Source organism: Metarhizium album, assembly GCF_000804445.1.
Source record: "Metarhizium album ARSEF 1941 chromosome Unknown scaffold_1, whole genome shotgun sequence".
NCBI lineage: Eukaryota > Fungi > Ascomycota > Sordariomycetes > Hypocreales > Clavicipitaceae > Metarhizium > Metarhizium album.
Genome location: NW_024467575.1, coordinates 969450 through 994369, shown reverse-complemented (window position 1 = coordinate 994369; position 24920 = coordinate 969450). Strand labels below are relative to the sequence as shown.

The following is a 24920-nucleotide window of genomic DNA, read 5'->3' as shown; positions in this document are numbered from 1 at the left end:
TCGCCCGTTGCCGCGCGTACCCTGGTGACAGTCCCGATCCCAGATTCGGATCGACTAACCACTGCTCAGGGAACCAACCTACGTCCTCGGTACTCAAGGAACCTGGGCACTTGACGAGGCAGTTAGTTGGTGGTCCACCGTAGAAAGATAGTACGTGCCATTCTTCTGCTACCAGCACTAGCAGGAAAGCTTCTGCTCCATACTGTTCACATCCAAGACACGTTCTATTCTGCCCGGAGAAAGGAAGCCCAAAAAAGCAAAGTGCATTCCAGTCGCGATGCAGACAGAGTTCAGCCCCGTCTGATGCTGACGCCGGCCGCAACAGCTAGCAGCGCTACGTCAAGTACGCCTCGCCGCTCGGTGACGTGACATGGCGACCAGACAGACCACTGAGACCAGGCACCGCGAGCCGACTAGCACCAGGTACCGGCCAGCGCGCCAGCGTGCCAGAGCATCGTCGAGTTAAGCAGCGACCGCGCTCCCAGGCACCTCAGACGATCGATTAGAGTTCGCCTGGCTTGGCGGGCGTCGTCGACACTGCTGCGTCCGATGTCGGGTCAACTGGTAGGAGCAGCCCCGGAGCGTCGGATCGTGGGTTCCGGCCTCAGGCACCATCACGCACACTCGCCAATTTTCCCCATCGCCACATGCAACCCGTCGATGGAACTCTGTGTGGCGGCGCTGTGGCCGAGAAGAGGCAAACACCCGAACGAGACAATCAACGCAAAGTCGAGGAAAGAGACTACGACGAACGAAAACAATTCAAATCCCCAGGCAAGGAAAGGAACATGCCACCTCTCTGGCTCCTCGCACACGGACCAATCAGCGACGGGGTCGTTTTCTATCTGGCCGTACGTACCTGAAGTACGTAGTACTATGCATGTGGTACTATGCATGTGCGTTCTTAAGTATCTAGGTACCTAGCTACTTAAGTATCTAGTATGAAGCATGTGTGTCAAAGTACTTGAGGCATGTACTCTGTACTGGCCATCCGGAAGGCTCCAGCTCCAGTTTTGTTGTTTCGTTGTTCACCTCCCCCCTTCCCAGGCTCCTACCTCCACCTTTCGCAGTGACAAACCCAAACCCCAGACAGACAGACCAAGAGGGAACAACGGACGGTAGCGACTCTCTCGCGTCGTGGCCCGTTTTGCCATTCATGCGCCCTCCCTTCTTCCCCTTCGTCCGTTGTCCCTCCTCCCTTGCCTTCGAATCCAACTTGCCATCTTCCCGAGGCGGCAGAGGACGGTGAGCGCAGAGAACAAAGTGGGCCGGGAGGGCGCGAGATGAAGTGTCGCAACATCTTGTCGACCTTGTCTTGAACGCACCAGGCACGGACAAAGGACGGGGTCCAAGTCAAAGCATGCACGCATCTCCTACATATCTGCAAACACGCACATACATGGCACATATAACTTACTCACACATATACCGAGTACACATTGTACAATGTAGCATCTATCTGGATTCTGGACTGGGTAGGCTGTACTTCCTCGCCGCCCGCCCTGATCGATCCGCAATGGCCTATGTTTTTCTTGTGGCAACCAAGTTTTCTCAAAGACGCGGCTATTCCTAAACCAGAGTGCATCTCCGGGCGAATCTTGGGCATCCTTTATGCGCACGTGCTTGGTACTCTGTAACTTTGACTCCCCAGAGCCTAGAAATCTAGAAACGGCGCCAGTCCCGCCGTAACTCAAGTGCCACGCCAGCGAGTGCCGCGCAAATTGCCTCGATACGGATATATACACGGTTCCTAGTCCCCCAACTTGGTCAACCTAGATGATCGCGGCACTGACTGGCGACGATTCCTTGTTCCGCGGTTGCTCAGACAAGAGGCGCGAACTCTGAAGAGGGGGGAACAGGACAGGACAGGACAGGACAAGACAGGATCCTATCCCGATTCCCGAACATCCCGCGTCGATGCAGCGAATACTAGTGGTGTCGTTTTAGACGCTGGGCGTCAATTGGTAGTGTCATCGATGATAAGCTAGGACTACTACGGAGTAGCGAGTGACAGCTGGGAGTGACTGGTGGCTCGACTTTTGGCTTTCGGGGCATGCCATACATACAACATACATGCATATATATGTGTATTAGAGTTTTTGCTTCCCCGCTTGACATGGACGGGCGCCGGCGGTGGGCATCGTCCGATGAGGCCATCTGTCGCACCCCAGCTCGTCTCTTGTCCGGGAAGTTGAAAAGAAAGAGAGTGCTCCGCAGGGCGTCGTGGTACGTGCTGTATCAGCTGGAAAATTAAAACTGAAAATGTAATGTAATGAAATGGAATGAGATGGAAGATTGCAATCAAATACTTTTTTTTTTTTGGCGATAGATTTCGGGAAACAAGTTCGACGACCGCAGCCTGCTCGGCCTGTACCTGCGTTATTCAGTCGTGCCAAAACGAAACATTTCGGCAATCCAACAATAGCAACCGTAGCTATTGGATCCGAACGATGGCGCAGCGCCAAGCGAATTCCAGCAGGGGTGGTTGTTGACAAGCATCGCTGTCCTCAGTAACTGAGACGTCCGTTCTGTGTGGACTCTGGAGAGTTACGTCTTCGTCTGGTTGTCATTACCGCGACTACTCCCCACTGGTACTAGTGCGTACGTTCAGAAAACCAGGGACAGAACGCTCCCAATATTACGGCAACGACCGGGGGGGTGATGCAAAGCTCCGTCAGCCTAGCAAGGCCCATCTGTGGCCGTGGCCCTCGTTGGTGGGAGCGCGACCATCATACGAGGCGGATGACCTCAATCGGACAGGGGGTTGCTCGTTCACGGGCCACTTACGGAGTCGAGCATACCGCGAGGTGGTTCTTGGGGTTTCGTGAATTGTGACGGCCAGGACTCTGGATATTGCACGGCTGAGAAGGAGCTGAGCTTGGTGACGACTCACGAGGGCTGCCCCGATTCTGGATCACGGTCAGCTCCAGTCTGACTTGACCGTGACTGCACCGGCTGAGATGAAGAAGGGGGAAGAGAAGGAAAGGAGGGGAAGCGGAAGCGGAAGCGGAAGCAGAAGCAGAAGAAGACACACGAGGACAACCGCGATACCGTCCGGCTGTTGTGTGGGTTTTTGTTTTAACCTCGTAGATGATGTGAATTTCGTCTTGGTGGCTGCTGGTCTTGGCGCCTCGCACACGTCACCGGCTGCTCTGTCTTGTCTGTGTGTGCACTATGTTGCGTCGCTCGTCTTTGCACTCCCCTCTTCCGAGGAACTATTCCAACGACGCGAGCGGTCTGGTGTCAGATAGCATGAGACTTATTAACTGGTGCGGCCGAGGCGTCGATGGCGTCGCTGGTGGCGGAGCCGTGGCCTTGGACAGATGCCTGGGGCTGGGTTGCAGTCATCACGCCTCCACTCCACTGCCACTTGACTCTTTCGGGACGCATCGGACTGACCCACCTGGCCTTGCCTTGACTTGCCCCGGCCTGGCCTGGCCTTGCCTTGCTTGGTTGCCCATCATGTTGACGTACACACTACCTGCGTAGGTACTCGGTACCGAGCGCAGAACGGACGTACGTGCATTCGCATTGGGGCATCCACGGCATGCTAGGTACCCATGCTCATGCTCCATGTCACTTGGACTGTGATGGCAAGAGGACTTGATTCCATCCACACCATGTACGACAACTCCCGTACCTGCATGCGGCAAGTGCATTCTTATATATAGCAAAAGGCCCTCCTCCTCCTCCTGCATCGTGTCGACTTGATCTTCGCAAGGAGCCGGCCTCGCATTTTTCTTCTCCTGTCCCCCCCAGGCACCCGGCCGCAAAACATCTTTACCCCCGTCTTTGTATTAACGCGAGACGGAACAGAGTCAAGACCCAACCTGGACCATTCAGTCATTGTCTCCCGTGTCTCTCGCTTGTTGCTGTTGTCCGGCCGCCCTTGCGATTCATCTGACATCCATGGTGTCGGTCGCCCTATCAATATCCAAACCGAAGTCTCTATTATTTACCCAGCTTCGACGCAACCGACAAAGCCCAACACGTACATAACACACCTGGGTATATATTCATGTATCAGAGATACAACCTCTTCATCTCTGTCTACACTCCAACGACACCGTCCTCATAAAATATCTGGCCCGTCATGCACGTCCTCGGCAACATCGGCCATGGCTTCAGCCAAAGGCGAAAGACACACAAGCCCAAGGACCTGCACATCCGCAAGATTTCCTTGTCCGGAAGCTCCCTTTCGTCCGGCAGCTCATTCTCATCCTCGTCTTCCACAGCCACAATGCGAACATGCTCATCCGCCCGAACCCCAACGGGCCTCGACCCTCTCAGCTCACACCCAACCTTCAGTCCGCCTCCACGGCTACACGACAGGCCGCTCATCAGTCCTGAGCGATGCCATCATCACCAGCAAGTGTCGACCTTCTTGGACGACTCTACCGACGACGAGGTGGACGGAGACTACACCGTTGCCAAGGCGCTGCACTTGTCCCACCCCGCCGAGGCGACGACGATGCTGCCGCCGCCGCACCCGTTTACTCTGGGCGGCGACGACGCCTTGACATGGACGGAGCCGTCCAACCCGCTGGACTACTTTACGCTGCAGCCGGCCAGCAAACGCCCGCCCCTGCCGCGCTCGCGCTGGTCCGAGTCCACCATCCAGACGCTGGACCTCGACCTCGACCCCGAACTGGACCAGGACCTCTCCTCGGCAGACGACGACGTCGTCACGACACCCGACTCCGAGGTCCATGTTCCCCTGGAGACGGAGATTCCCAATTTTAGCCACAAGCGCAGCGTCTCTACACCCAAGCGGCCGCCCATGAGGTCGCTCGATAGCCTGGAGGACCTGATTAAACGAAGCGGATGGAAGAGACGGGGCGTCGTGTTTAACGAGAGCGATGCGGAAGAGGACATTTGACTTTTTTCTTCTCTTTCTCTTTTGTTCTTTTATCTTTTTTCTCATCTCCTTGGGGACACAATCCTTTTTCGAATTGGTTTTCATAGTGTCTAATCCATGGCAAGCCTGCATTTTTTTTTCCTTTTTTTTTCCTTTTTTTTTTCAGCATGGCGCTCGGGAAGGGGGATACCACGGACATTGAATGGGATTTGGGCAGGACTATCTATTCTACGAGAGCTACTGTATTTTTTTTTCACTTAATGTAAATCTATCCGCGGATGAATGAATACATCCCATGTTACCACTCCACTTACTTGCTTCTTCGTCTCATGCGTGTGTGCGTGTCAAGCCGCAAGGTGACGTCTCTCGACCGGACTCGACCCAACAACGGTCTTGCATGTCAAACCAACCAAGGCCCTGGAACATTTTTCCTTGAAGTTTTAATTTTCATATAGTAATGGCATTTCGGCAGCCGCGTCAAGTCATGCTCGCCCGGGTCCACCCAACTCGCCCACTCACCGCTCCGGTGAAGTCATGACGATGCGTGGATCGCATTAAAAAGAACCACAGCGTCGCTTTAATCCAGTCAGGGCCAAAAACCTTGTCCTCCCCCCCCCCTGCCGCTCTCATGCGACTTGGCCTCCCGGCCCCTACGCGCTGCGGTCCACTTCAATTTTCTGTCCTTTGCCAGGCCACCCCAGCCAGCTGGCTCTGGCGGGGCGGTAATCAAGGCACGTCACTTGGAGCATGGAGCATGGAGCATGGAGCAGAGCAGGCAAATGTCGGGCATTCCGGCAATACAATGGAGGGAGAACGGACATGGCGATGCGACCAGGCCAGGCCAGGCCAGACCAGACGAGACGAGACGAGACGAGACCAGACACAGACACCCATTTTGGAAACTTCAACGCCGGTCCGCGGGCCGATGGATATCGTCATGCTTGAGCACGCTTGAGCTGGTGCTTGAGCTGGACGGGGCTGAAACGTCATGGTCATTTTTTCCCCTTCCGCCTACTCTGTACTCTGTACTCTGTACCCTCTCTGCACCAGTCACGTACTGCTTCGACCGCCGGTCGTTCCGTGCAGGCGACAACGGCGACAGGTTGGACCCGGAATGCCAGCTTCAGCTGCGGCTTCAGCTTGTCTAGAGAGCTGAGGCGAGACGCAGGACGCAGGACGCAGGACGCAGATACGGACCGTGTATGTGCATATGTACTCCGTACATGGCGGTCTGATTTTTCTTGCCTGTTTCCTTTCTTCTTCCGCGACAGGGGCCGTCTGTACAGAGTACGCAGTACATACTACTAGTTACATAGTAGTTACTCGGCGGCGCGCCGCTGCAGGTTTGGCAGAGGAGGGAAGAAAAACGTGGCAAGCAGGCGAATGTGGTTGGGGGCTTGGGGGCCGGCGACGCTGGACGGACTGTCGGGTCTGGAGTCTGGAATGCGCAGCGCCCGTCGGCAGAGCGGCATGCCTGTTGAGGTCATGGATGGATGGATCACGGCTCGATTCGTCCAGATGTCACCGTCACAGCCCCGGCGTGATGTGGAATCGAGACGCGGGTGCCGCTTTCGGGTTCCCCGACGGTAAGGCTGAGGGCGAGGGGTGAGTGTGCGTACTCCGTCCCCGTGCCGTGTTCCTGGGACGTGCGTGGCATGGGAAGGGTAATACGAGGCGCGAAGCGGGGAGGGGGGGCGGCGGGAGCAGGCTGTGTCCCTCTCTCTTTCTTCATGATGTTCCTTCCGTTTTTGGGGTTTTTTTTTTCCTTTTCGGCCCCCCTCACGCACTGACTTGCCTTTTTTTTTTTTTTTTCATCAACGAGCTGCCTGACCGACGTCGGACGACTGACTATACTTGGCCTGCAGCTTGGGACCCGGGACGAGAGTCGGGGTTTTGTTGAGCCCTGCAGCGGGCGGGCTGCTCTCCCGTGGTTTTGTTTAGCCGGCGCCTGTTTCCCATCTTGTGTCAGACGGTCCGGTGATGGCGTCTGGCATTTTGGCTGTTTTGGGCTGGGCAGCTGATTTGAAACCCGGCTACGGCTTCATTACTAACGCAACGTCGTGCCAGCTGGTTGATTGGGCTGACGTGACGTGTCGTGACGTGTCGTCGTGTGCTACCAAGCGTCGTCTTTACTGTTCCTGGACTGCCCTCCCGCCTGCGTGTGCTTGAATGTAGTATTGAGTTCTTTGAAATGTCAATTGAAGTAGAATTGAAAACAAACACTCGCGAGCTGGCCACGTAAGCTGCAAGACAGAGAGAGTCGTGACACACCACATCCTTCAGTCTTTTCTTCTTGGTTTCGCAACTGCATGCAAGTGAAGGCATCGTGCCATCTCGACTTGCCCGCCGCAATCCCAATCCATCCTTCCGTCGACGCCGGCAACACGCAGCCACCATCTTACGTGGTGTTCTCTCGACGCCACGCCCGCCTCGTCAAAGTCATGAAACGCACCAACGCAAGACACTGCCTTGCTCTTCGGAGGATTCGCCGTCCCCGCAAATCCCCAAATGTCCTTATACGAGCTTGGCCACGGGCGCGCCGTGCTGTGGCTGTCAACAGTCCTGGTCGACCGCCCCAGTCCTTCCTCCACCCTCACCTCGCCCTCGCCCTCGCCCTCACCATGGTCACCACAACCTCCGCTGATAATATACGGGCGTGTCGGCCTGCGCTAGCCTCTGGATCTCGTCCTTGATGAGCTTCCTACGCTCTGCCCTCGTAATCGGACGGGCATTCTTGGCCAGCGGATCCGGATGCCTGACCCCCCACGTCTGCCCAGCAGCCCGCTGCTTGATCGTTTCCAGCATCGTCAACTGCGCTGGCGTCGCCTCCTTCTTTGGCCCCGAGCTCTGCGCCTCGCCTGGCGCACTGCCCTGCCGCTGCTCCGCCTGCCGTCTCACGTCGTCCCCGCGCCCCCTCGTCGTCCCCGTCTTGTCCTCTTGCAGCTCATACTTCTTAGCTATGCGCGCCTCCTCGTCCTTGTCCGCTGGGCTCTCCTGTACCTCCACCGTGCCGTCCTGCAGCCTAACCGTCTCCCGCCGGAAGTAGTCTGGCAGATGCGCCTTAGGCGACGGTCTCGAGTGTCCCGGACGAATCGCCGCCCGGAGGTCCTGTAGCGTGCGCTGCTGCAGCGCGTAGCCGCTGAGGAAGAGCGCGACGGAGAATAGAACAACTGTGGCATGCCGTTAGAATGGATCGTCATTGCCAAAACCGCACGTGCCGCTGGGCTGTTTGGAATGCGGCCTTGTTTGTGGGACTTTGTTGCGTACCGACGGTCAGGGACACGAGGGCCGACACCTCGGACGAAGTGAGGAGCGCCTTGCGCATTCTCCAAGTATCGACGTATCCGACGAACTCCCAAGGAAAAAAGAGAAAACGAAAGACCAGACCGATAATTCTGGCTCTCCAGCTTCTGTGTCTCCGTTCATGTGTGAAGCTTGCTTGCATCCCCTTGGGAGGTTGCTTATAGCGAGATACTGACCACGTCATGTCACGTCATGCATGCCGTTGGTGTTGGCACGGCAACTATCTTATCGCGACCCGCCTGCCCCAGCTGGCAAAACCACCACAGGCCACCATCACCAAGCACCGTGTCTCTCTCTCTCCCCCCCTTCCCCCCCTCCTCACTTGCTTTTTTTTCTTGTTTTTCGGGGGAGGATAGAGTGATGTTGCCCCCCCCCCGCCAGAGTCTTCGTCTTCCCCCAACTACGACACAGCCATGGCCCAAAGCGACACAGTGCAGGCCGACGCGCGCCGCTTCCTCGACGAGCGCGGTTCAACGGCGGCCCTCGCCCCCAACGGCCTCAACCCAGCGACTATTATGGAAAAGGCGGTCAAGGACCGCATCGTTGAGTCCTACTTCTACATGGAGCAGTGCTTCGCCCTCAACGAGGCCGACATTATCGACCGCGTCGTCGAGCACGTCCGCTTCGTTGGCGGCACCCACGGCGACGCCCAGAAGCCCAGCCCCTTCCTGTGCCTTGCCTTCAAGCTCCTCGAGCTGGCGCCCAGTGAGGCTATCCTGCGCGAGTACCTGTCCTACGGCGGCGAGCACTTCAAGTACCTCCGCGCCCTGGCCTGCTTCTACTACCGCCTCACGCGCAGGGCCGCCGACGTGCACCGCACGCTGGAGCCCTTCCTCGCCGACAGGCGCAAGCTCCGGCGCAAGGGGAGGCGCGGCACCACCCTGACCTACGTCGATGAATTTGTCGACGAGCTGCTGACCGGGGAGAGGGTTTGCGCCACGAGCCTGTGGAAGATGCCTGGCCGGGATGTCCTCGAGGACCTGGACGAGCTGGAGCCGAGGGTCAGCGCCATGGGCGACTTGGAGGACATTTTGGACGGCGACGACGACAGTCAGGTCCACGACGAGGGGGCCGAGGCCGCCTTGAGCTGATGACGGTTGCGAGATTCACAACGAGACGGGCAGTTGCGGTCACCGCTGGTGGACGGGCTGCCTGATGTGCCGAATCTGGGTCCACCGTGCGCATGTGCGCGTGTGTGCGTGCCAGACTGCCTGCGAGGGCGGTAGCCCAATCAATGTCTACGGGAGACGGGCATACTACTGGCTACCAGACTGCCTACATGTGTGCGGCCCTGGGGTCAACCAAGGTCGAAAGAGAATGGGGATATATTGTCACTCGGATTCTCCAGTAGCAGGGGGCTCAACAAACGCGGCTTAGTGGTGCCAGGTCCATACCGATGGGGACAGTGAGAAGCATCACTCTGCCTTTGCCTTGGCCCTTGTCAATGCTGCGCGTTTGGTCGTGTCTGCGATCAGTGTTGTAGGGGGGGCAGGGGCGCAGTAAACCTTGACATCCTCATGAAGATGATGTTGGATATGAAAGAAAGCGCAAGGGACATGTCATGAGATGATGTTAGATATATTAAAGAAAGCGCAAGGCGCTTGCTTGACGTCGTCTTGCCTGTCGGTGACACGCAAACGCCCCCATCTAAATCTATGCCACCAGCGCCTTCAATCTCTCGGCCATGGCCAACAGCCGCCTGTCATCCCAGTACTGCCCGACCAACTGGAGCCCCAGCGGCAGGCGGCTCTCCGGCACCCGCCACGGCACGCTGACGGCAGGCAGGCCGGCCAGGCTCGCGGGGACGGTGAAGAGATCCCCCATGTACGCATCCAGGCTGCTCTTTGCGAGCACGTCGTCCAAAGTCGGCGCGGGCGACGTGGCCGTCGGCGACAGCAGAAAGTCTACCTGCGGAGGACCCTGCTTGTCCTGCAGGGCAGTCCCGGCCGGCATGTCGCAGAGGTCGAATTGGGCCGCTGCGTACAGCGGGCAGCGGCGTCGAAACACCCTGTCGAAGTCGCGGCGGACCAGGCGGCGGACCTTTTGCGCCTGGATAAAGTAGTTGTCCATGGCGTCGGAGCTGAGGCTGTAGGTGCCCAGCAAGATGCGGCGCTTGACTTCGGGCCCGAAGCCGGCCCCCCGGGTCTCCGAGTACAGCGTGCCGCGGTCGGCGTCGCCGTGGTCTCCGCGCGCGCCGTAGCGCACGCCGTCGTACCGGGCGAGGTTGGAGGACGCCTCGGCCGGGGCGAGGACGTAGTACGCGCACAGGGCCTCCTTGGTTGACGGCAGGGACACGGGCACGACGTCGACGCCGGCGGAGCCGAGCGCCGTCGCGGCCTCAACCCAGGCCCTTCGCATCAGGGGGTCCAGCTCGGAGACGTTGTACTCGAGCGGGATGCCGACGGTGAGCCTGGACATGTCGTCCAGCGCGGGCGGGCACGCCCTCGCACACCGCTGCCTCGAGGCCGCGGACAGGGACGTCGGGTCGTTGGGGTCGTGCTCCCGGTCCAGCTCGCCTTGCACGAGGAGGTCGAGGATGGGCCTCACCTCCCTGGCCAGCATGCCCACCGTGTCGAGCGAGTTGGCGTAGGCGACGACGCCGTGGCGCGAAATCATGCCGTAGCTCGGCCGGTATCCCACGGCGCCCGTGTACGCGGCCGGCAGGCGGACCGAGCCGCCCGTGTCGGTTCCCAGGGCGATGTCCGCGTCGCCCAGCATGACGGCAACGGCACTGCCGCCCGAGCTGCCGCCGGCGGAGATGGGCTCGTCGGCAGAGAGGTGGTTGCTCACGGCGCCGTGCATGGAGTTTGTCGAGTGGGAGCCCATGCCGAACTCGTCCATGTTGGTCTTGCCCACGACGACGCCGCCCCGCGCACGCAGCTGCGTGACAATGGTGGCTTCGTAGGGAGACCTGTGGCCGCGGAGGATACGGGAGGCGCATTGTGTCGGGAACTCGGCCGTCGCGATGTTGTCCTTGACGGCGAGCCTGAAGGGCTTCGCGGCGCAGGGGAGCAGCGGCGGCGGCGGCGAGGCCGGCTGTATTCTTTCTGTCGTGTTTGACGGGCCACGTCAGCACTGGTCTCATGGGGATTGACGGGCGCCAACGCTGTCGGGGACACACACCGCTCTTCACAAAGTGATTGCAGCTTGTGCTCTGGAAGCGGCATCGCGCCGTGGGCTGCCGTGATGGCTCGAGCCGGGCAGTTCGGGCAGCTCTGCGAGATGCTCGCATTTGCATGTGCTCGCGGACAGCAGTCGAGCAGCGCGCACGAGCTGCCCTCATGACTGGCTTCGAAAGACCATCAATACGGGGATGGAGAAATCCGACGTCGAGCAATGGCAATGGATCGATGTGAAGATTGAAATATTGGGTCGCAGTCTTGGTGTGCAGCTACTGGAGTACTGGGGGTATCTTTAGTACGTATGTGCCTAGGTGCCTGAAGTACCTACCCAGATACGTGCCTACACCTAGGTACTTGAGTAAACAATCGGCACGGAAGTACTACGGAGTACGGAGTACTTGAGTACTTACTCAAATGGGCAGTTGTCAGTACTTACCAAGCAAGTAGGTACTTGAGTACTTTGCCGGCACGAGGCGTCCAACACAGAAACACACAAGTTCATCCATGATCCGCCAACTCTGCGCCTATTCCATCACCAATATTCACTTCGTCGCGGTGGCCTTCCTCCCCAAGGGGCACGTCTTTGCCCCGGAGCAGCATGGCTGCCAAACGCGAGCTCTCACACGTCTCGGGTGCCGACCAAGGCGAAACCTCAGAACCAGGCCCCAAGCGCGCAAAGAAACAAACCGGCGCCGTGCCGCGACACCAACACCAGAACTCGTCAATAGACCCAACCTGGGGTCAGAAATACGTCTTTTCAGGCTTGCAGGATGCCACCACCATCCCCTACGGCGAAGAGTCAGACTTCGAGGACGACGCTGACGCCATGGCCTATCTCCTGTCCGTCAGGTACGCTAGCTATGCTCGGGCATGGCCCTCCATGATCCTGTCCCATGCTTCTCGGGAACGTGTTTGCTGAATGTGTTGCTCGTATTCTGAATCACTTAGATACTGATACGGTGAGTACCGCAGAAGAGAGGCATACGACATTCCGCATTTGCTCGTCGCGCCCAAAGTTCCCATCGGGCCTCAGTTCCCGCCCGAGCTACAGCGAGACGAGCAAGACGAGCAAGACGAGCAAGACGAGCAAGAAGGCGAGGTCGATCGAACCATCTACCATGGTGGGACGGGCCACGACTCACGAGGATACTACGATGACGGAGCATACATTGCTCTGCCAGAAGAGGGAGGAGGAGACGACGACGACGACGACGACGACGACGACAGCCGCGCCAATGATGAAAGAGAGCTTCACCAAGTATATTTTTCTTCGGTAATGACCCAGTACGCCCGTCTTCGTCAGAGTCTACACTCCCCTCCGCCCCCAGACGCCGCCAAGAGGCTGTCTTCAACACATGCAACTTGCGCCGCGCCGCTTGGTCGCGATTCCACCACCAACCAAACGTGGGCAGGTATCGTGCGCAACACCGACCCCCATCCGGTGCAGTTGGCACTCATGTCCAAGGAAACCGTAATTCGCATCCTGCGCGTACTCATGGGGGGCACGTTCCTGCGGAGGGGCCACACTCTATCCGAACGAACGAGCCAATGGCTCTGGGGTCTGCTGGCACGACTACCAGACCGAGGGGAACTCAATCATGCCGAGATAGGCTGGGTGCGAGACCTCGGTCGGCGCGCAGTCCTCCTCAGCAGGAGTTTGGCCGAGATGGCGGCACTGCGGGAAGAACTAGCAGACGGGGAGCTGGGTGTGAACGAGGGTGTCGATGCAAGCAGCAGCGATGAGGGCGTGGTGGGGAGTGATGCCAACGACGTAGAGGGCGAAGACGGCACCGGCGAGATTGGCAGCCAGGCGGGTAGCTCAAACCAGGCGAGCGTCGCCAGGGAAGATGCAGGCGAGGCAGAGGCAGAGGCAGGGGCAGAGGCAAACTCAACTACAGACGGCGAGGCCACAGGCCAGGGAGATGAAGACGAGGAGGGCGAGATTCAAGAGTCGGAGGCTGGAGACGTAGCCATGGACCTCGACTCGGGCTCGGACAGCAACGCAGGCAACGCCGTCGATGGACATCTCGAGGCTGCCAAGCGCCAGTTACTGGCGCGCTTGGATGCCTCGGATGCAGACCACGAACTTGAAGCCCAGGAAGATGACGCCGCGCTGCGACTACGCATGAACATGCGCGCGACCATAAACATGGTACTAACTGTTGCCGGAGAGTTTTACGGCCAGCGAGACTTGTTGGAGTTTCGGGAACCGTTTGTGGGTATGTAAGCCTGACCGCATCGCCGTTTTCAATTCTAGCATGCTGTCTGCCATTACCCTTGGCGGTGACAAGTCTCGACAAGTTGAGACTGTGTACAGTACATGAACAATTCAAACACAATGCTCCCACCCTCCCCCGACTGGCAATACTTCTGCCTGTCCGCTGATGCGTCCTAAACTCCCCGTACTTGAAGCCCCCAAAGCCCGCGGCTGCCTCCTCCAAGATATTAATACAATACCGACTCGAGAAATGGGGCTCGTGACAGAGAAAGCCGAGGAAAAACAAACAGAGACTACCCTTTGGCTGTTGTCAAGATAAATCCATGTCTCGTTCGTCGCAGGAAACTAGAAAATCGGCCTCCCCAAAGTCCCCGTCCACTGCCATGTTCTCCTGACCCATGTCCTTGAGCGACGGGCGCTTCTTCAAACGGGTCCTGGGGACGGCCATGACTCTCGAATTCCCCCATTGCGAGGGCGCAAAGCTCCGCGGACTGACTTCATCGTCCCATCCTTTGGACGGCAGCGCCAACAGCGTCGGGCAGTCCGGCCGCTCGTCGTCGTTGTGTCCTCGCTTCCGCGACGGTTCCGGGGCATTGCTGTCCACGCTCTCTTGCGACATTGTCAGTCCCGGTACGTCGTCCAGCTCGGGCGCAGACTCGTCCTCGTCATCGCTGCGAAAGACGGGCTGCGAGTCGAGGCCGCCGACCTTGTTGATGCCGCAGAAGGGGAGGAGCTCTCTGGACGAGGCCCCCATCCTGGTTTTTGTCAAGGGTCCACACATCGCCGGCGGCTTGGTCTTGTCCGTCCACAGCTTGAATGCGCTCGTGCCGCTCGTCTTGTATCCTTCTGGGACCGACTTGCGCACCCGCATGCCGACGCTGAGCAGGTTGGACTGCACGCTGCTTGGGAGCCGAGGCTGGCGGGGGGGTTGCGGCTGCGGTGGCTCGTCGCCTGCCTCGCCGGGTGCCCTGCTTGCAAAGAAGGACGTGATTTGGCGCTGGGAAGGGTCTGCTGAAGAGCCTGCGAACTGGCGCTTGATTCGTGGCATCGACATCGTGGCGATCGTTGGATTAGCGGTCAATCAGAGTAATAAACCCTCCAGGAACGCCGCGGCGGCCTTTGTTGGGCGGACTCAGAGTCTTTTATAGCAGTCCGTGCAGGACAGGCGGAGAGCAAAGAAGCTGCCTGGCGACACGAGTCCAGGTTGCAGGTTTCGCAGCAGATGACGCGATCCGAGTCCGTGTGGTGGATTGCTATCGTCCCCCTTCCCCTTGTGGACAAGGTGCCTTATTTTTGCTGTTTCTTTCGGCAGTGCGTTTCAGTGATGCTGTCGGGGCGGTTTGTTACCTGGTCCATAGGAGACTGGTGGGCGAAAAAAACACCAGGGAGGAGGTTGGTTTCAACTTATTAACGGACAGATAGAAACAAAGCGTTGACTAGAGTGGAAGAGTGGAGAGTCTGTCAATGACTTGCAGTTTGCGCAACAAAGGACAAGGGAGGGTGATGGACAAAGGTCAATTGCTGAAGAGGCAGGTCTGGAGTTGAAGAAGGACGACGTTGGCGAAACGACCGCATTTGGCCTTGGGCCTTGGAAACCGGCAACCCCGTGGGTCTGGGCGAAAAAGGTGTGGGGCTCGAGGCGCGTGGAAGTCGCGATCATTTCGTGTAGTATACGGAGTGGGGTCCGGGGGAGACGACGTGTCGGGATTGGTCGGCTCGTTGCTGTGCATACGGTGTTTAGGGTAGCCATGGCACCACGGGCCAAAAGGCAGATGATGCGAATAGGAGCCGTCGTTCGTGCTGTTGCTTCCGGTTCACTGTTCGCACCCACGCAGAGAAGTCGAGGGCACTGGCCACATCGACGATGTTGTGCGAAACCAAACTTATAATGACAACTCCGGCTGATTGTCTACTAAACACCAGGTGAGTTCTACACTCATCAAACATGACGTACAGTAGTGGATGGATCGCAGGGTCACGCAGAGGCCGAAGCGTCCCCGTCAAGACTGGCAAAGATGACCGGCTCAAGGTCACCAATCCCACTGGCGTCATGTCGCAATGCCTCCTCATATCTACCTGCCTGTTGGTTGGGCTTCTTTTACAAGGGGAAATCATCAGTAGCGTAGTGACAAGTGGGTTGGGCGACTTGCGCCGTCAGTCATACAACACAGCACCCTTTCGTCTACGCACATGTGCACTCACGACCATGACAAGGAGATCCGCGGAAACCTTTTGAATTTTCGCAAGCACAGTGCCTAATCTCCACAGCTCCGAGCACTCGGGTATGAAGCGATCCTCAAACCAGCGGTCCCACGTCCTCATATCCAGTTGGCCATCCAGGCCACACCGGACACACGTGGAAAAGCTCTTCTCCAGCCATCCACCCCCAATGCAGTGCTTTTTGATTCCTGGTTCGAAGACGACTCTTTGGTACAAGGCGCGCGTAACGGAAAAAAAAGTGATGAATGACATGCCATGCAAGATATCCGGAGACCCCAAACGCCCCTGTTCTGGGTGGTTTCCATCTTCTATCTGCAAAAAGAAAAGAGGGTTGCTGATTATTTTTGTTCTCAAAGGCAGGAACGGACAACTTCGTCCATGCGCCTATTTGTCGGGAGTTGGTTTGCTTTTATTTTGCAGATGGAGATGTGATCACCATGAATGAACCGTAAGAGTCATGAGTACCCAAGGGAAGAAAACCGCCAGCGAGCAGTTTACTTTCTTCGGAAAGAGCAACCCTCGGTTAATCTGGCCTTGCCACCAGTAGGCTGGCACAGAACCGTAGTGCAGCCCTGGCAGATGACGACGGTCTGGGCGTGTGAGAAGACGGTCGTGATAGTGAAGCAACCGGGGCACTTGACGTCCATGAAGAAGGATCGGGGCGCCGGGACCAGAGTCTAATCAATTCTTTGTTAGAGTTCATCTTCCTGGTTGGTTGCGTGTGATTGGTTGGTGTCGTCATGTCGAAGGATCGAAGTGGTGGTTTGATTTTTTCTGTCGTCAGCGTACCTTGAGCTTGTGCTTCTTGGCCTCGGCGGCCGGCGAAGGGTTCAAAAGATCAACCGCGAGAACCTGCATCAATCTCTGTTAGCACAATTTGCCTTCCATTACATTTCATCTGTGGTGGATCAAGTCCTGGACATCCGCCGACAGCACTTCTCCATGGTGGCGATGGGCGTTGTCTATCGTGTCCATTCCTTTTGCCACCCTTTACGAAGCGCATGTCCATCAATTGCTGGCGCCGCAAGGGAAAATTTCGTCGCTCACCATCTTGACTGATTGACTCGTATGAGATTTGCCGTCGGGGTCTTGCGAGGTTCGGGATGTTTGACGAAATCTGGCGGCAGATTGGAGACTCGCAAGATGCGTAAGAGGTGTTAAGCGAAGCGAGGAAAAGTTCGGTGGACTTGAGGGGGAGAATCTCGGTTGCCAGTAGCTTTGACATTGCCCCAAGCGGATTAGCGTGATAGGGCTTTCTGGCCCAGCACCACGTGACAAAGATTCCAGATGCTCTGATTGGCGCAGCTGCCCACGCCCAAAACTTGCAACCAACGGACCCACAGGATTATGCAGCCCCAAAGAGTTCCCTTGTGCGACTTATGCCATTACTGGCTGGCAGCTCGTGGGGCCGTCTCTCGAGGCTGTTTGTTCTCTGATACAGGCTGCCTGCCGCAAGAGCGGCTCGAGGCGTTACCGTCTCTTCCTCTGCTCATGTTTCGAGAAAGAATCGCTGGCTGTAGATAACTTGATCCTTGATCCCCAAGGCTCAGGGAAAAAATGGCGGCCCCTGGCGATCAACGCATCGCTGTTCCCATTGACGATCCCAACGCAGACACAGAGTGGTGAGTACGCCTACCCCCGCGGTGATAACTCCCGTCGCACAAGTCTGACCATACGTAGGAACGACATCTTGCGGAAACATGGAGTCATTCCAGAAAAGCCACCGAGTCCTACCCCCTTGATCCAGGAGGCTATTCTTGAAGGGAGAAGACTGGCACACGAAAATCGACTCGAGGGTAAAGATCTGAATGAGCTCGACGAGCTGGAAGATTTCGAAGACGATGAATTTCTGGATCAATATCGTCAAAAACGAATAGCTGAGCTCAATAGCCTGCAGAGGCAGTCCATACATGGCAGCGTATACCCAATTTCAAAGCCAGACTACCAGCGCGAAGTTACCGAGGCGTCCCAAAAGGGGCCTGTGTTTGTCAATTTGACATCGGGCACTGGGACTAATGTTGAATCGCGAGTCCTATCAGAGCTCTGGAGACAGGCTGCTGAAGAATATGGAGATGTTAAGTTTTGCGAAATCAGAGCAAACCAAGCGATTGAGAATTACCCAGACAGAAATTGTCCCACCATTCTGGTCTACAGCAAAGGGGAAATTGTTGAGCACATAGTCACACTGGCGACCCTCGGAGGCGCTCGAACGAATATGCGCCACATAGATGGTATCCTTTTGGATGTCGGCGCTGTTTCCGAGTCGGATATGCGCATAGTAAAGAGACGGCAAGCTGCTGAGGATGCAGAAGAGGAACGACTTAACGGTAAGAGCATAAAAACTGGCACAGCGGGACGATCAAGAAATAATGATGACGACGACGACGACGATTGGGATTGAAAAGAATAGAGATGCTAGGAAATACCAATCCGATTTGTACCATGAGACAACATTTCATTTGTCGAGATGTTTAATTTCGAGTTACCAAGGCGGGAGCCTCTGGAGTCAGACTTGTCGAAATGTCCAGCTATGCGATGCATCTCAGACACTGTAGGTGCCTGCATTTATTTATGCAACTCGATACTTTTTTTATGTTCATCCACGTCTGTTAAATGGACACCCCACCATTTGATTTCTGGGGTGGTCTTTATCGAAGTGGGTCCAGGTAGGCCAGCAGAGAGGAGGACCCTGGAACTTGGAAGTGTGGTTGCTTTCCGCGGAGCCCCGAAGTCGAACTAGTCGTCGCGTTCCTGGCGCGTGTCAAGCCATTGAGGTCACGACTCACGACCGTATTCCCCCGTTTCTACCTGTCCAAAGGCTTTCAGCTTGGTCCATTGAACCATCTTTTCGCTCTGATAGTGTTTCCTATTTAGACCACAGCACTGCCCGTCATCAATGGCAGAAGAGCCATCTCTTCCCTGCCTCCCTGCGGTGTCGTGGGTTGAGAGCTCGCAAAGTTTCAGCAACAACCCCCGAAAGCGTGTCCGCCACCCGCGCTCGGGAGGTCTTTACAACTCCAGCGACCCGGCTGTTTTCTCTAGTGACGACGACCCTGGCCTAGACAACTACGTGGAAGGCCGGAAGAAGAAGCGTTATGTGGGTTCGTGGTTTCAGCAACAGCCCACGTCGTCCGACTCGACCTTTGGTGAGCGTATGACTGCACCGAAGCCGAAGCGCAAGTTGGCCCGCCAGTTTGACAGCGGTATCTACTTGGGAAGCGATGGAACTGAGGGGGATGACTTGGCCTCCGAAATCTTGGAGATGCCTCTGCGATGCAAGCTACCGCAGCTGCATGAGCAACCGCAGCGGCGGACGACTCGTGCTGTTTCTAAAGCGGAGCTGCTGGCCAGGGAAAAGATTCGGTCTTGTCTTGAGCAAGGAGATGAGACAATTGATCTCTGGTCTATGGGATTGGAGGAGATCACCAAAGAGACTTTGGGCCCCCTGGAGAATTTTTCGTGCATTCCAGTGGTAGCCAAGGATGTTGCCTTTGAGCAGAAGGATCCGGAACTGAAGATATATTTGACCATGAACCGGCTAGGGCGCGTTTCGGGAACCTTGTTCGATCTCGAGTACCTCACGATCCTGAGCTTGAGAGGCAATAAGCTGACGGAGATTCCGCCGGCGATAGCAAAGCTGTCAAATTTAAAACAGCTCAATCTTTCACAGAACCGGCTTCGCTCCCTTCCAATAGAGCTTCTAGACCTCTTCGGCAAGAACTTGGGAGACGTGGTCCTGCATCCGAACCCATTCTTTGAACCCGAGAGGCAGCTATGTATTGAGGGAGACGATGGCTCTGAACACCTGGAACAGCCCCTGCTAACCCGGCATCTTGGCCGATCACCTCTGCAGATGGCAGACTCAATGGGACGGATCCTATCGGAGTTCAAGTTTCCGTCTTACCAAGAATCGAATAAACTGTCCGTGGCGTCTGGAAACCATCCGGACAAGGACACCAACAGCAAGGCAAGCCGTGTGGCGTCGTTGATGGAGATTGCACTCCGCAGCTGCTACTCCACCTCGCAGCTATCCGAACTGCAGCGCTTCATCCCCGAGGGCCTATCGCATCTCCGCGAGCTCCTGGAAAGAGCAGCGAGGCAGAAGGACATGGGCGGTATGACGTGCTCTCAGTGTCGGAGACTGATCATCGTGCCGTCTCTCGAATGGGTCGAGTGGCGTGATATCAGGACAAGGGAAGTCAGCGGGGATACGGTGTCGGTGCGGCCTCTGAGTTTGGGGGAAGATGAGCAGGCGGTTCCGTTTCTGCATAGAGCTTGCTCCTGGACGTGCGGGCCTGACGCTTGAAAAGGAATCTTTGAGGCATAGCGATTTTGGGTGATTTAGTTAGAGCGAGCATTTACAGTCCATGCATAGCTGCGATTTGGATGGGTCGATGACGGCCGGGATGCTGGGACTGAGTTTGAAGTGGCACAGGCCGTGAGGAGTTTGAGCAAAAGACCATGTGCGTCCTCTGTCAAATATGAAACATGTCGAAATCAAGCGTATACACAAACATGTGTACTTTTGCCTCGCGAGGCTTCTGAGTACTACAAGCACATGCAAGCCATGTCGTTTGGTGAAATGGACAGGCGCTAGTTTCGGCGTGAGATGGTTCGCTCCCACGTACTCGGTACGCGGCCGTGGATTGGAAAGAATGCATCAACTGAGACATGACAAGAATAAACAATGCAATCGAGGACGGTCACGACTCACGAAGGACGGGGTTGAATGCACGTGGGCATTGTCGGCGCCACGTCCCACACCCATGCACCATGGCGAAGGAAGGCAGGACGAAGGGAGGCAGGAAGGCAGGAAGGCAGGAAGGCAGGATCCGTCGACGAGTCGAGCAAGGAGGAGCCTCGACCCGGACAGCCGCGGGCACCAAAACACCAAGCGTGACGTGACATGCAAGCACTTGAGCACTCTCAAAGTGGCGCACGCGCGTGTGTCCGCTGTCGATTGACTAGCCCTCGTTACCAAAACAACATGAACCTATAGCCCATCCATCTACATCTACCTGCTCAAGCACCTACGAACCTATACTCACCTCGAGCCCTCGTCCACGGTCCCATGTCCTCGTACGCGGCGCCGTTGTGCACCGCCGTCACCCCGCTCTAAAGACCGACGACAACACGGCCTTCAAGTCTGCCATCGCGACCACCGGCGAGAACATCACGCAGTCCGTCTCCCCCAGACACGCTCCGTCGCCACGCGCCGCCCCGAGGCACCCAGGCACCCAGACACCCAGACACCCAGGCAACCCGCGATGCCGTCCCCCGTCACCTCGCGTCCGCCGTCGCCGACGCCCTCCCAGCTCCCCCCCGTCCCCGGCTCGCCCGTCTACTCCATTGCATCGACGGCCAACCCGCTGTCCAACTTCAACCTCCCGCTCCCGCCAGCGCCGCGGCCCTCGCACGCGCTCCTCACCAAGGCTGACCTCGAAGCCTCCCACCAAGCCTACTCGGACCTCCTGGCGTCCGCCAAATCCTACCGCCTCGCCCTGGCGACGCTGTCCACAGCCGCGTCGTCCTTCGCCTCGGCCCTCGAGGCCTGTGCGCGCCTCAAAGAATCCCGCGCCGAGCCCATCGGCCACCACGCCGCCGGCACCAGCATGACGGCCAGCTTCACCACCAAGGGCGTCTGCACGGCCGACACCCTCCTCTCCGCCTCGGGCGTGCACCACCTCATCGCCAACCACCACCAGATCCTCTCCGAGACGGTCTACCGCTCCTTCGAAGTGCCGCTCCTCCACGACCTCGACAAGTGGCAGACCGTCATTGACGACGAGGAAGAGACGTACCAGCACAAGATCAAGGCCCAGAGCAGAGAAGTCAAGCGCCTCGAAAAGGAAGGCCTCAAGCTGCACAAGCAGCGAAGGCGGGACGTGGCCCGCTTCCGCGCCCACCTCGTCGAGCTCACGCGCAAGCTGGACGGCCTGACGACCCTCCACGCCGACCACTCGCGCGCCCTGCTCCGCGAGAGCCAGGACACGAGCGGGCGCATCGTCGACGCGAGCTGCAGCCTGGTCCGCGCCGAGGTGGACATCTTCGAGAGCCTGGCGCGCAAGGGCTGGACCGGCGGCGGCCTCGACGACCTGCTGGAGAAGGGCACTGACCTGTTTGCCGCCGACGACGCGGGCGGCCACGCTGCTGTCACGGCCGCCGCCGCCGCCGCCGCCGCCGCCTCCTCGGGCAGCGCAGACACCGCCAAGCTGTTCTCGATATTGCCGCCCAAGAGCATCCTGGCCGACTCGGCGTCGGAGCTGTCGCGCCCGGGACACGGGAGGGGAGACAGCCTGCTGGGGGAGTCGGATCGCTACCAGTCCCTTGCGGCGCTGGCGCTGGCGACGGAGCACACGCACAACGGGGCTGGGGCCGCAGCTGCCGCCGCCGGAGACGCGGACAGCGTGTTTTCGGCCGATTTTAACAAACCGCGTGGTGCGAGGCCGTTTTCGCCACAGCCGATACGCCGAGTTCCGGCCGACGTGACCTTTGAGTCGCTCCGGGCCATGGGGGAGGCGCCCGCGGAGGATGCCGACGACGACGACGACGACGAGCAAGAAGACGAGGAAGGCGTTGAGAACGGCGAGCAGGACAGGGGACGAAGGAGGAGGTCGACCTCGGACTTGAGAGGGGACACGGATCATGGCCGGCAAGAGAGCGCGGCGGACACGTGGGCGGATTCATGAGTTTTTATTTTTATACTTTTTTTTTTAAAGTTGCGGCTTGTCACGACCACTACAGTTTGTATTCATCACGTATGCTCCATCATCGAGCGGTATAATAGTATCTATTGCATGGCGGCATGTTGGCCCGTTTGGAAGGGAAGGAAATGGAAACGTATATGCTTGGGCACGTTGAGGGCATTGTGACGGACTCGATTCTCATGTTTGCGGCTTTCGCGGGCGGACCTCTGCCTCTGGTCCTAGATGTATTCATTACACGTCGCTGGTATAGACTTCTTCCATGGGCACGCCATGCCCTCGCCCCTGACTGGTCCTGCGCCATCAACGCCGGCAAAGGTGCAAATTAATACCACCAGCTGTACTGTGGCAGGCTTTTCGTAAAAACTCTCGAGTGGGATTATCCGCCCGACGCAAAGCTAACGCCGTGGCTGACAAGCGACAGGCTTCTAGTCGTCGTTGTCGACGCTGTAGACGTCGCCCTTGAACAGGCCAAACGTTGCATCTAGCCACCAGATGATCTTCCAGTACAGACTGGCGCGTCCCCAGTCGAACTCGCCTGTTTCCGTCCGAGGGACCTCGTTGCCAATCATGCTGCCGCTGAACCACTTGATGAAGGGGACGGCATTGACGAAGCGCTGCATGACAGACTGCTGCGGTAAGAGAGCGTGCTCGGCGGGGAGGAGGCGAGCTCGACGAGCAGTGGGGATGCGACGGCAAAAGATGCTGTCTTGTTGTGGCATCTCCATGGGTTCCGCACCTGAGCTGAGGCCGGGCACTTCCTGCATGGTGGCGGAGGACGTGTGCGACGGCGTGAGTGTAGCTGTGTCGAGGGTTTGGCTGGACGACTTTGACTCTGACGGCGACAAGTCAAGCAGTCGGCTGTGCAGCATGGGAGGCAGGTTGCTGTTGGTGTTCTTCCGACGTGGCGTGCCGACAGTGGCAGGCAGGCTCTGGGCACGCTCAAAATCGTCGTCCATGACGCTTTCGACATCGGGGCATGCCTCGTCCTTGGCAGGCGGCATGCCTCTGTACGGCTCGGCAAAGACGAGGTAGCCGAGGATCTGCTGCGGGCTGGCGCAGATGGCTGTGTTGGCAGCCTCAACGCTCTCGAACGTGACCTTGACCCAGTGTTCGCCGCCATCGGCACGGTTGACGAGGGCTCGTTCGTCCGGGTTCAGCTTCCGTCGGCGCGTAAAGGCAGGGTCCCGCAGTTCAGACTTGTATCGCCTTTGCGAAGCCGGCGGCTCTCGAGGGTAGTCTTCGAGAATGGCGCCGGCGAGGTCCTCGTAATGGGAGACGGCCGCGTATTGCTGCAATGAGGAACGGTAGCCGCGCAGAATGAGCTCAACTGGAGTGGACTTGACGACTCGCTGGGGAGGAGCATCGTCCTGCATCAGACCGCTGCTCTTACGCTGGTTGTTGGACGGCGGTGCGGCGGCGGCGGCTTGGTTGGACACCCAATCGCCGAAAAGCTTGTCTGCAGCAGCGAGAGTCGGGTTCTCGCGACTTCGAGCTGGGGTGCCTGTTCGCGATCGAGACCGACGGGTGGATTTCCCAAACGAGCCGGTTTCTGCAACGCTGCGCCGTGATCTAGAGGTACCGGTGTGTGCGTCATTCCTTTGGACATGGAGTCGGTCAGAGAGGCACACAAGATGACGGAGATGGGGTGAGTACGAACTGGTTGAAATACATGGCGTAGGGCCGCTTAATGCCATCGTCGCCGACGTAACACTCCTCATCAGGGACATTGTGCAGGATGAGGGGAGCCATGGCTGGGAGATGACGTTTGATGAAGAAGACCAATGGCTGACGGGAGAGAAGTTGGTGAAGGCGCAAAAATCACGGCCACTGCGGATTGGCACAGCTGGAGAGAGAGAGAGGTGCTTAACATCGAGGTGAAGCCCATGGGATGGTGATGGAAATTATTTGACGGTCGAAGGCCAGGCAGAGGCCCAGAATCTCTCGGGAGCTGCGTAAAGTGGGTCAGGAAGGAGTGGATGGGAGCTGCTGATTTGCTGCGCGGGTCTTGGAGGCTCTGGCAGGGCAACCCTGACTCGGCCCCTGGGGTGGGTCATGCGCGTCGGTTTTAAGGGTCGGTCCAGGGTTAGGGTTTTGCTGACCCAAACCTCCAAACCTGAATCTACATGTGCTCTTGGTCTTCATCCACGTTATGCCCGCAACCTTAACACATGGGTCTTTGGTTCTGATGAAATCATACTGGCGTATTGAAGTCCCGTCTGAATTTTCTCTACCTACAATCTCGCTACACTCGGTCCTGGCAAGCACCAAGACACTCCCACCTCCATACCTATCGACCTGGGTGTTTGTCGTAGCCATGTGTCTAGAACCCTAATAAGGGCACTCCCGCTTGTCCGGAACACGAACGTCCTTGCCACAAAACATCTTCCACTGGGCCTCGGGACAATTCTCGAGAACACAGCATGCAATGCTGTTTGGAGTAGGACCAGTACACGCTTCGACATAGGGGTCTTGTTGCTTGCTCGTGAACTCGC

At 57.7% G+C, this 24920-nt stretch overlaps 11 protein-coding genes across 11 annotated transcripts; 6 read left to right on the top strand and 5 right to left on the bottom strand.

The window, feature by feature from the left end:
- Nucleotides 1–4093: 4093 nt before the first annotated feature.
- MAM_00288 (uncharacterized protein) lies at nucleotides 4094–4879 on the top strand (the record flags this gene model as incomplete). The annotated part of the gene is made up of 1 exon (XM_040819087.1): nucleotides 4094–4879. The coding sequence occupies one exon, from the start codon at nucleotides 4094–4096 to the stop codon at nucleotides 4877–4879; it is 786 nt and encodes a 261-aa protein (XP_040682352.1).
- Nucleotides 4880–7483: 2604 nt separating this feature from the next.
- Nucleotides 7484–8183, bottom strand: MAM_00287 (uncharacterized protein; the record flags this gene model as incomplete). Its single annotated transcript, XM_040819086.1, has 2 exons — nucleotides 7484–8028; nucleotides 8126–8183. 2 exons carry the CDS (start codon nucleotides 8181–8183, stop codon nucleotides 7484–7486), a joined length of 603 nt encoding a protein of 200 aa, XP_040682351.1.
- Nucleotides 8184–8574: 391 nt separating this feature from the next.
- On the top strand, nucleotides 8575–9252 carry MAM_00286 (prp38; the record flags this gene model as incomplete). The annotated part of the gene is made up of 1 exon (XM_040819085.1): nucleotides 8575–9252. One exon carries the CDS (start codon nucleotides 8575–8577, stop codon nucleotides 9250–9252), a length of 678 nt encoding a protein of 225 aa, XP_040682350.1.
- A 562-nt stretch (nucleotides 9253–9814) lies between these two features.
- Nucleotides 9815–11444, bottom strand: MAM_00285 (glutamyl-tRNA amidotransferase, A subunit; the record flags this gene model as incomplete). Its single annotated transcript, XM_040819084.1, has 2 exons — nucleotides 9815–11197; nucleotides 11283–11444. 2 exons carry the CDS (start codon nucleotides 11442–11444, stop codon nucleotides 9815–9817), a joined length of 1545 nt encoding a protein of 514 aa, XP_040682349.1.
- Nucleotides 11445–11881: 437 nt separating this feature from the next.
- MAM_00284 (uncharacterized protein) lies at nucleotides 11882–13510 on the top strand (the record flags this gene model as incomplete). The annotated part of the gene is made up of 2 exons (XM_040819083.1): nucleotides 11882–12132; nucleotides 12256–13510. The coding sequence occupies 2 exons, from the start codon at nucleotides 11882–11884 to the stop codon at nucleotides 13508–13510; spliced, it is 1506 nt and encodes a 501-aa protein (XP_040682348.1).
- Nucleotides 13511–13811: 301 nt separating this feature from the next.
- Nucleotides 13812–14555, bottom strand: MAM_00283 (Ribonucleotide reductase inhibitor; the record flags this gene model as incomplete). The annotated part of the gene is made up of 1 exon (XM_040819082.1): nucleotides 13812–14555. One exon carries the CDS (start codon nucleotides 14553–14555, stop codon nucleotides 13812–13814), a length of 744 nt encoding a protein of 247 aa, XP_040682347.1.
- Nucleotides 14556–16215: 1660 nt separating this feature from the next.
- MAM_00282 (Ribosomal protein S27e) lies at nucleotides 16216–16771 on the bottom strand (the record flags this gene model as incomplete). Its single annotated transcript, XM_040819081.1, has 3 exons — nucleotides 16216–16398; nucleotides 16511–16585; nucleotides 16769–16771. 3 exons carry the CDS (start codon nucleotides 16769–16771, stop codon nucleotides 16216–16218), a joined length of 261 nt encoding a protein of 86 aa, XP_040682346.1.
- Nucleotides 16772–17278: 507 nt separating this feature from the next.
- Nucleotides 17279–18122, top strand: MAM_00281 (Phosducin family protein; the record flags this gene model as incomplete). The annotated part of the gene is made up of 2 exons (XM_040819080.1): nucleotides 17279–17343; nucleotides 17402–18122. 2 exons carry the CDS (start codon nucleotides 17279–17281, stop codon nucleotides 18120–18122), a joined length of 786 nt encoding a protein of 261 aa, XP_040682345.1.
- A 495-nt stretch (nucleotides 18123–18617) lies between these two features.
- MAM_00280 (Leucine Rich Repeat domain protein) lies at nucleotides 18618–20027 on the top strand (the record flags this gene model as incomplete). Its single annotated transcript, XM_040819079.1, has 1 exon — nucleotides 18618–20027. The coding sequence occupies one exon, from the start codon at nucleotides 18618–18620 to the stop codon at nucleotides 20025–20027; it is 1410 nt and encodes a 469-aa protein (XP_040682344.1).
- Nucleotides 20028–20988: 961 nt separating this feature from the next.
- Nucleotides 20989–22410, top strand: MAM_00279 (Phospholipid-binding protein; the record flags this gene model as incomplete). The annotated part of the gene is made up of 1 exon (XM_040819078.1): nucleotides 20989–22410. One exon carries the CDS (start codon nucleotides 20989–20991, stop codon nucleotides 22408–22410), a length of 1422 nt encoding a protein of 473 aa, XP_040682343.1.
- A 443-nt stretch (nucleotides 22411–22853) lies between these two features.
- On the bottom strand, nucleotides 22854–24177 carry MAM_00278 (uncharacterized protein; the record flags this gene model as incomplete). Its single annotated transcript, XM_040819077.1, has 2 exons — nucleotides 22854–24024; nucleotides 24086–24177. The coding sequence occupies 2 exons, from the start codon at nucleotides 24175–24177 to the stop codon at nucleotides 22854–22856; spliced, it is 1263 nt and encodes a 420-aa protein (XP_040682342.1).
- Nucleotides 24178–24920: the final 743 nt, after the last annotated feature.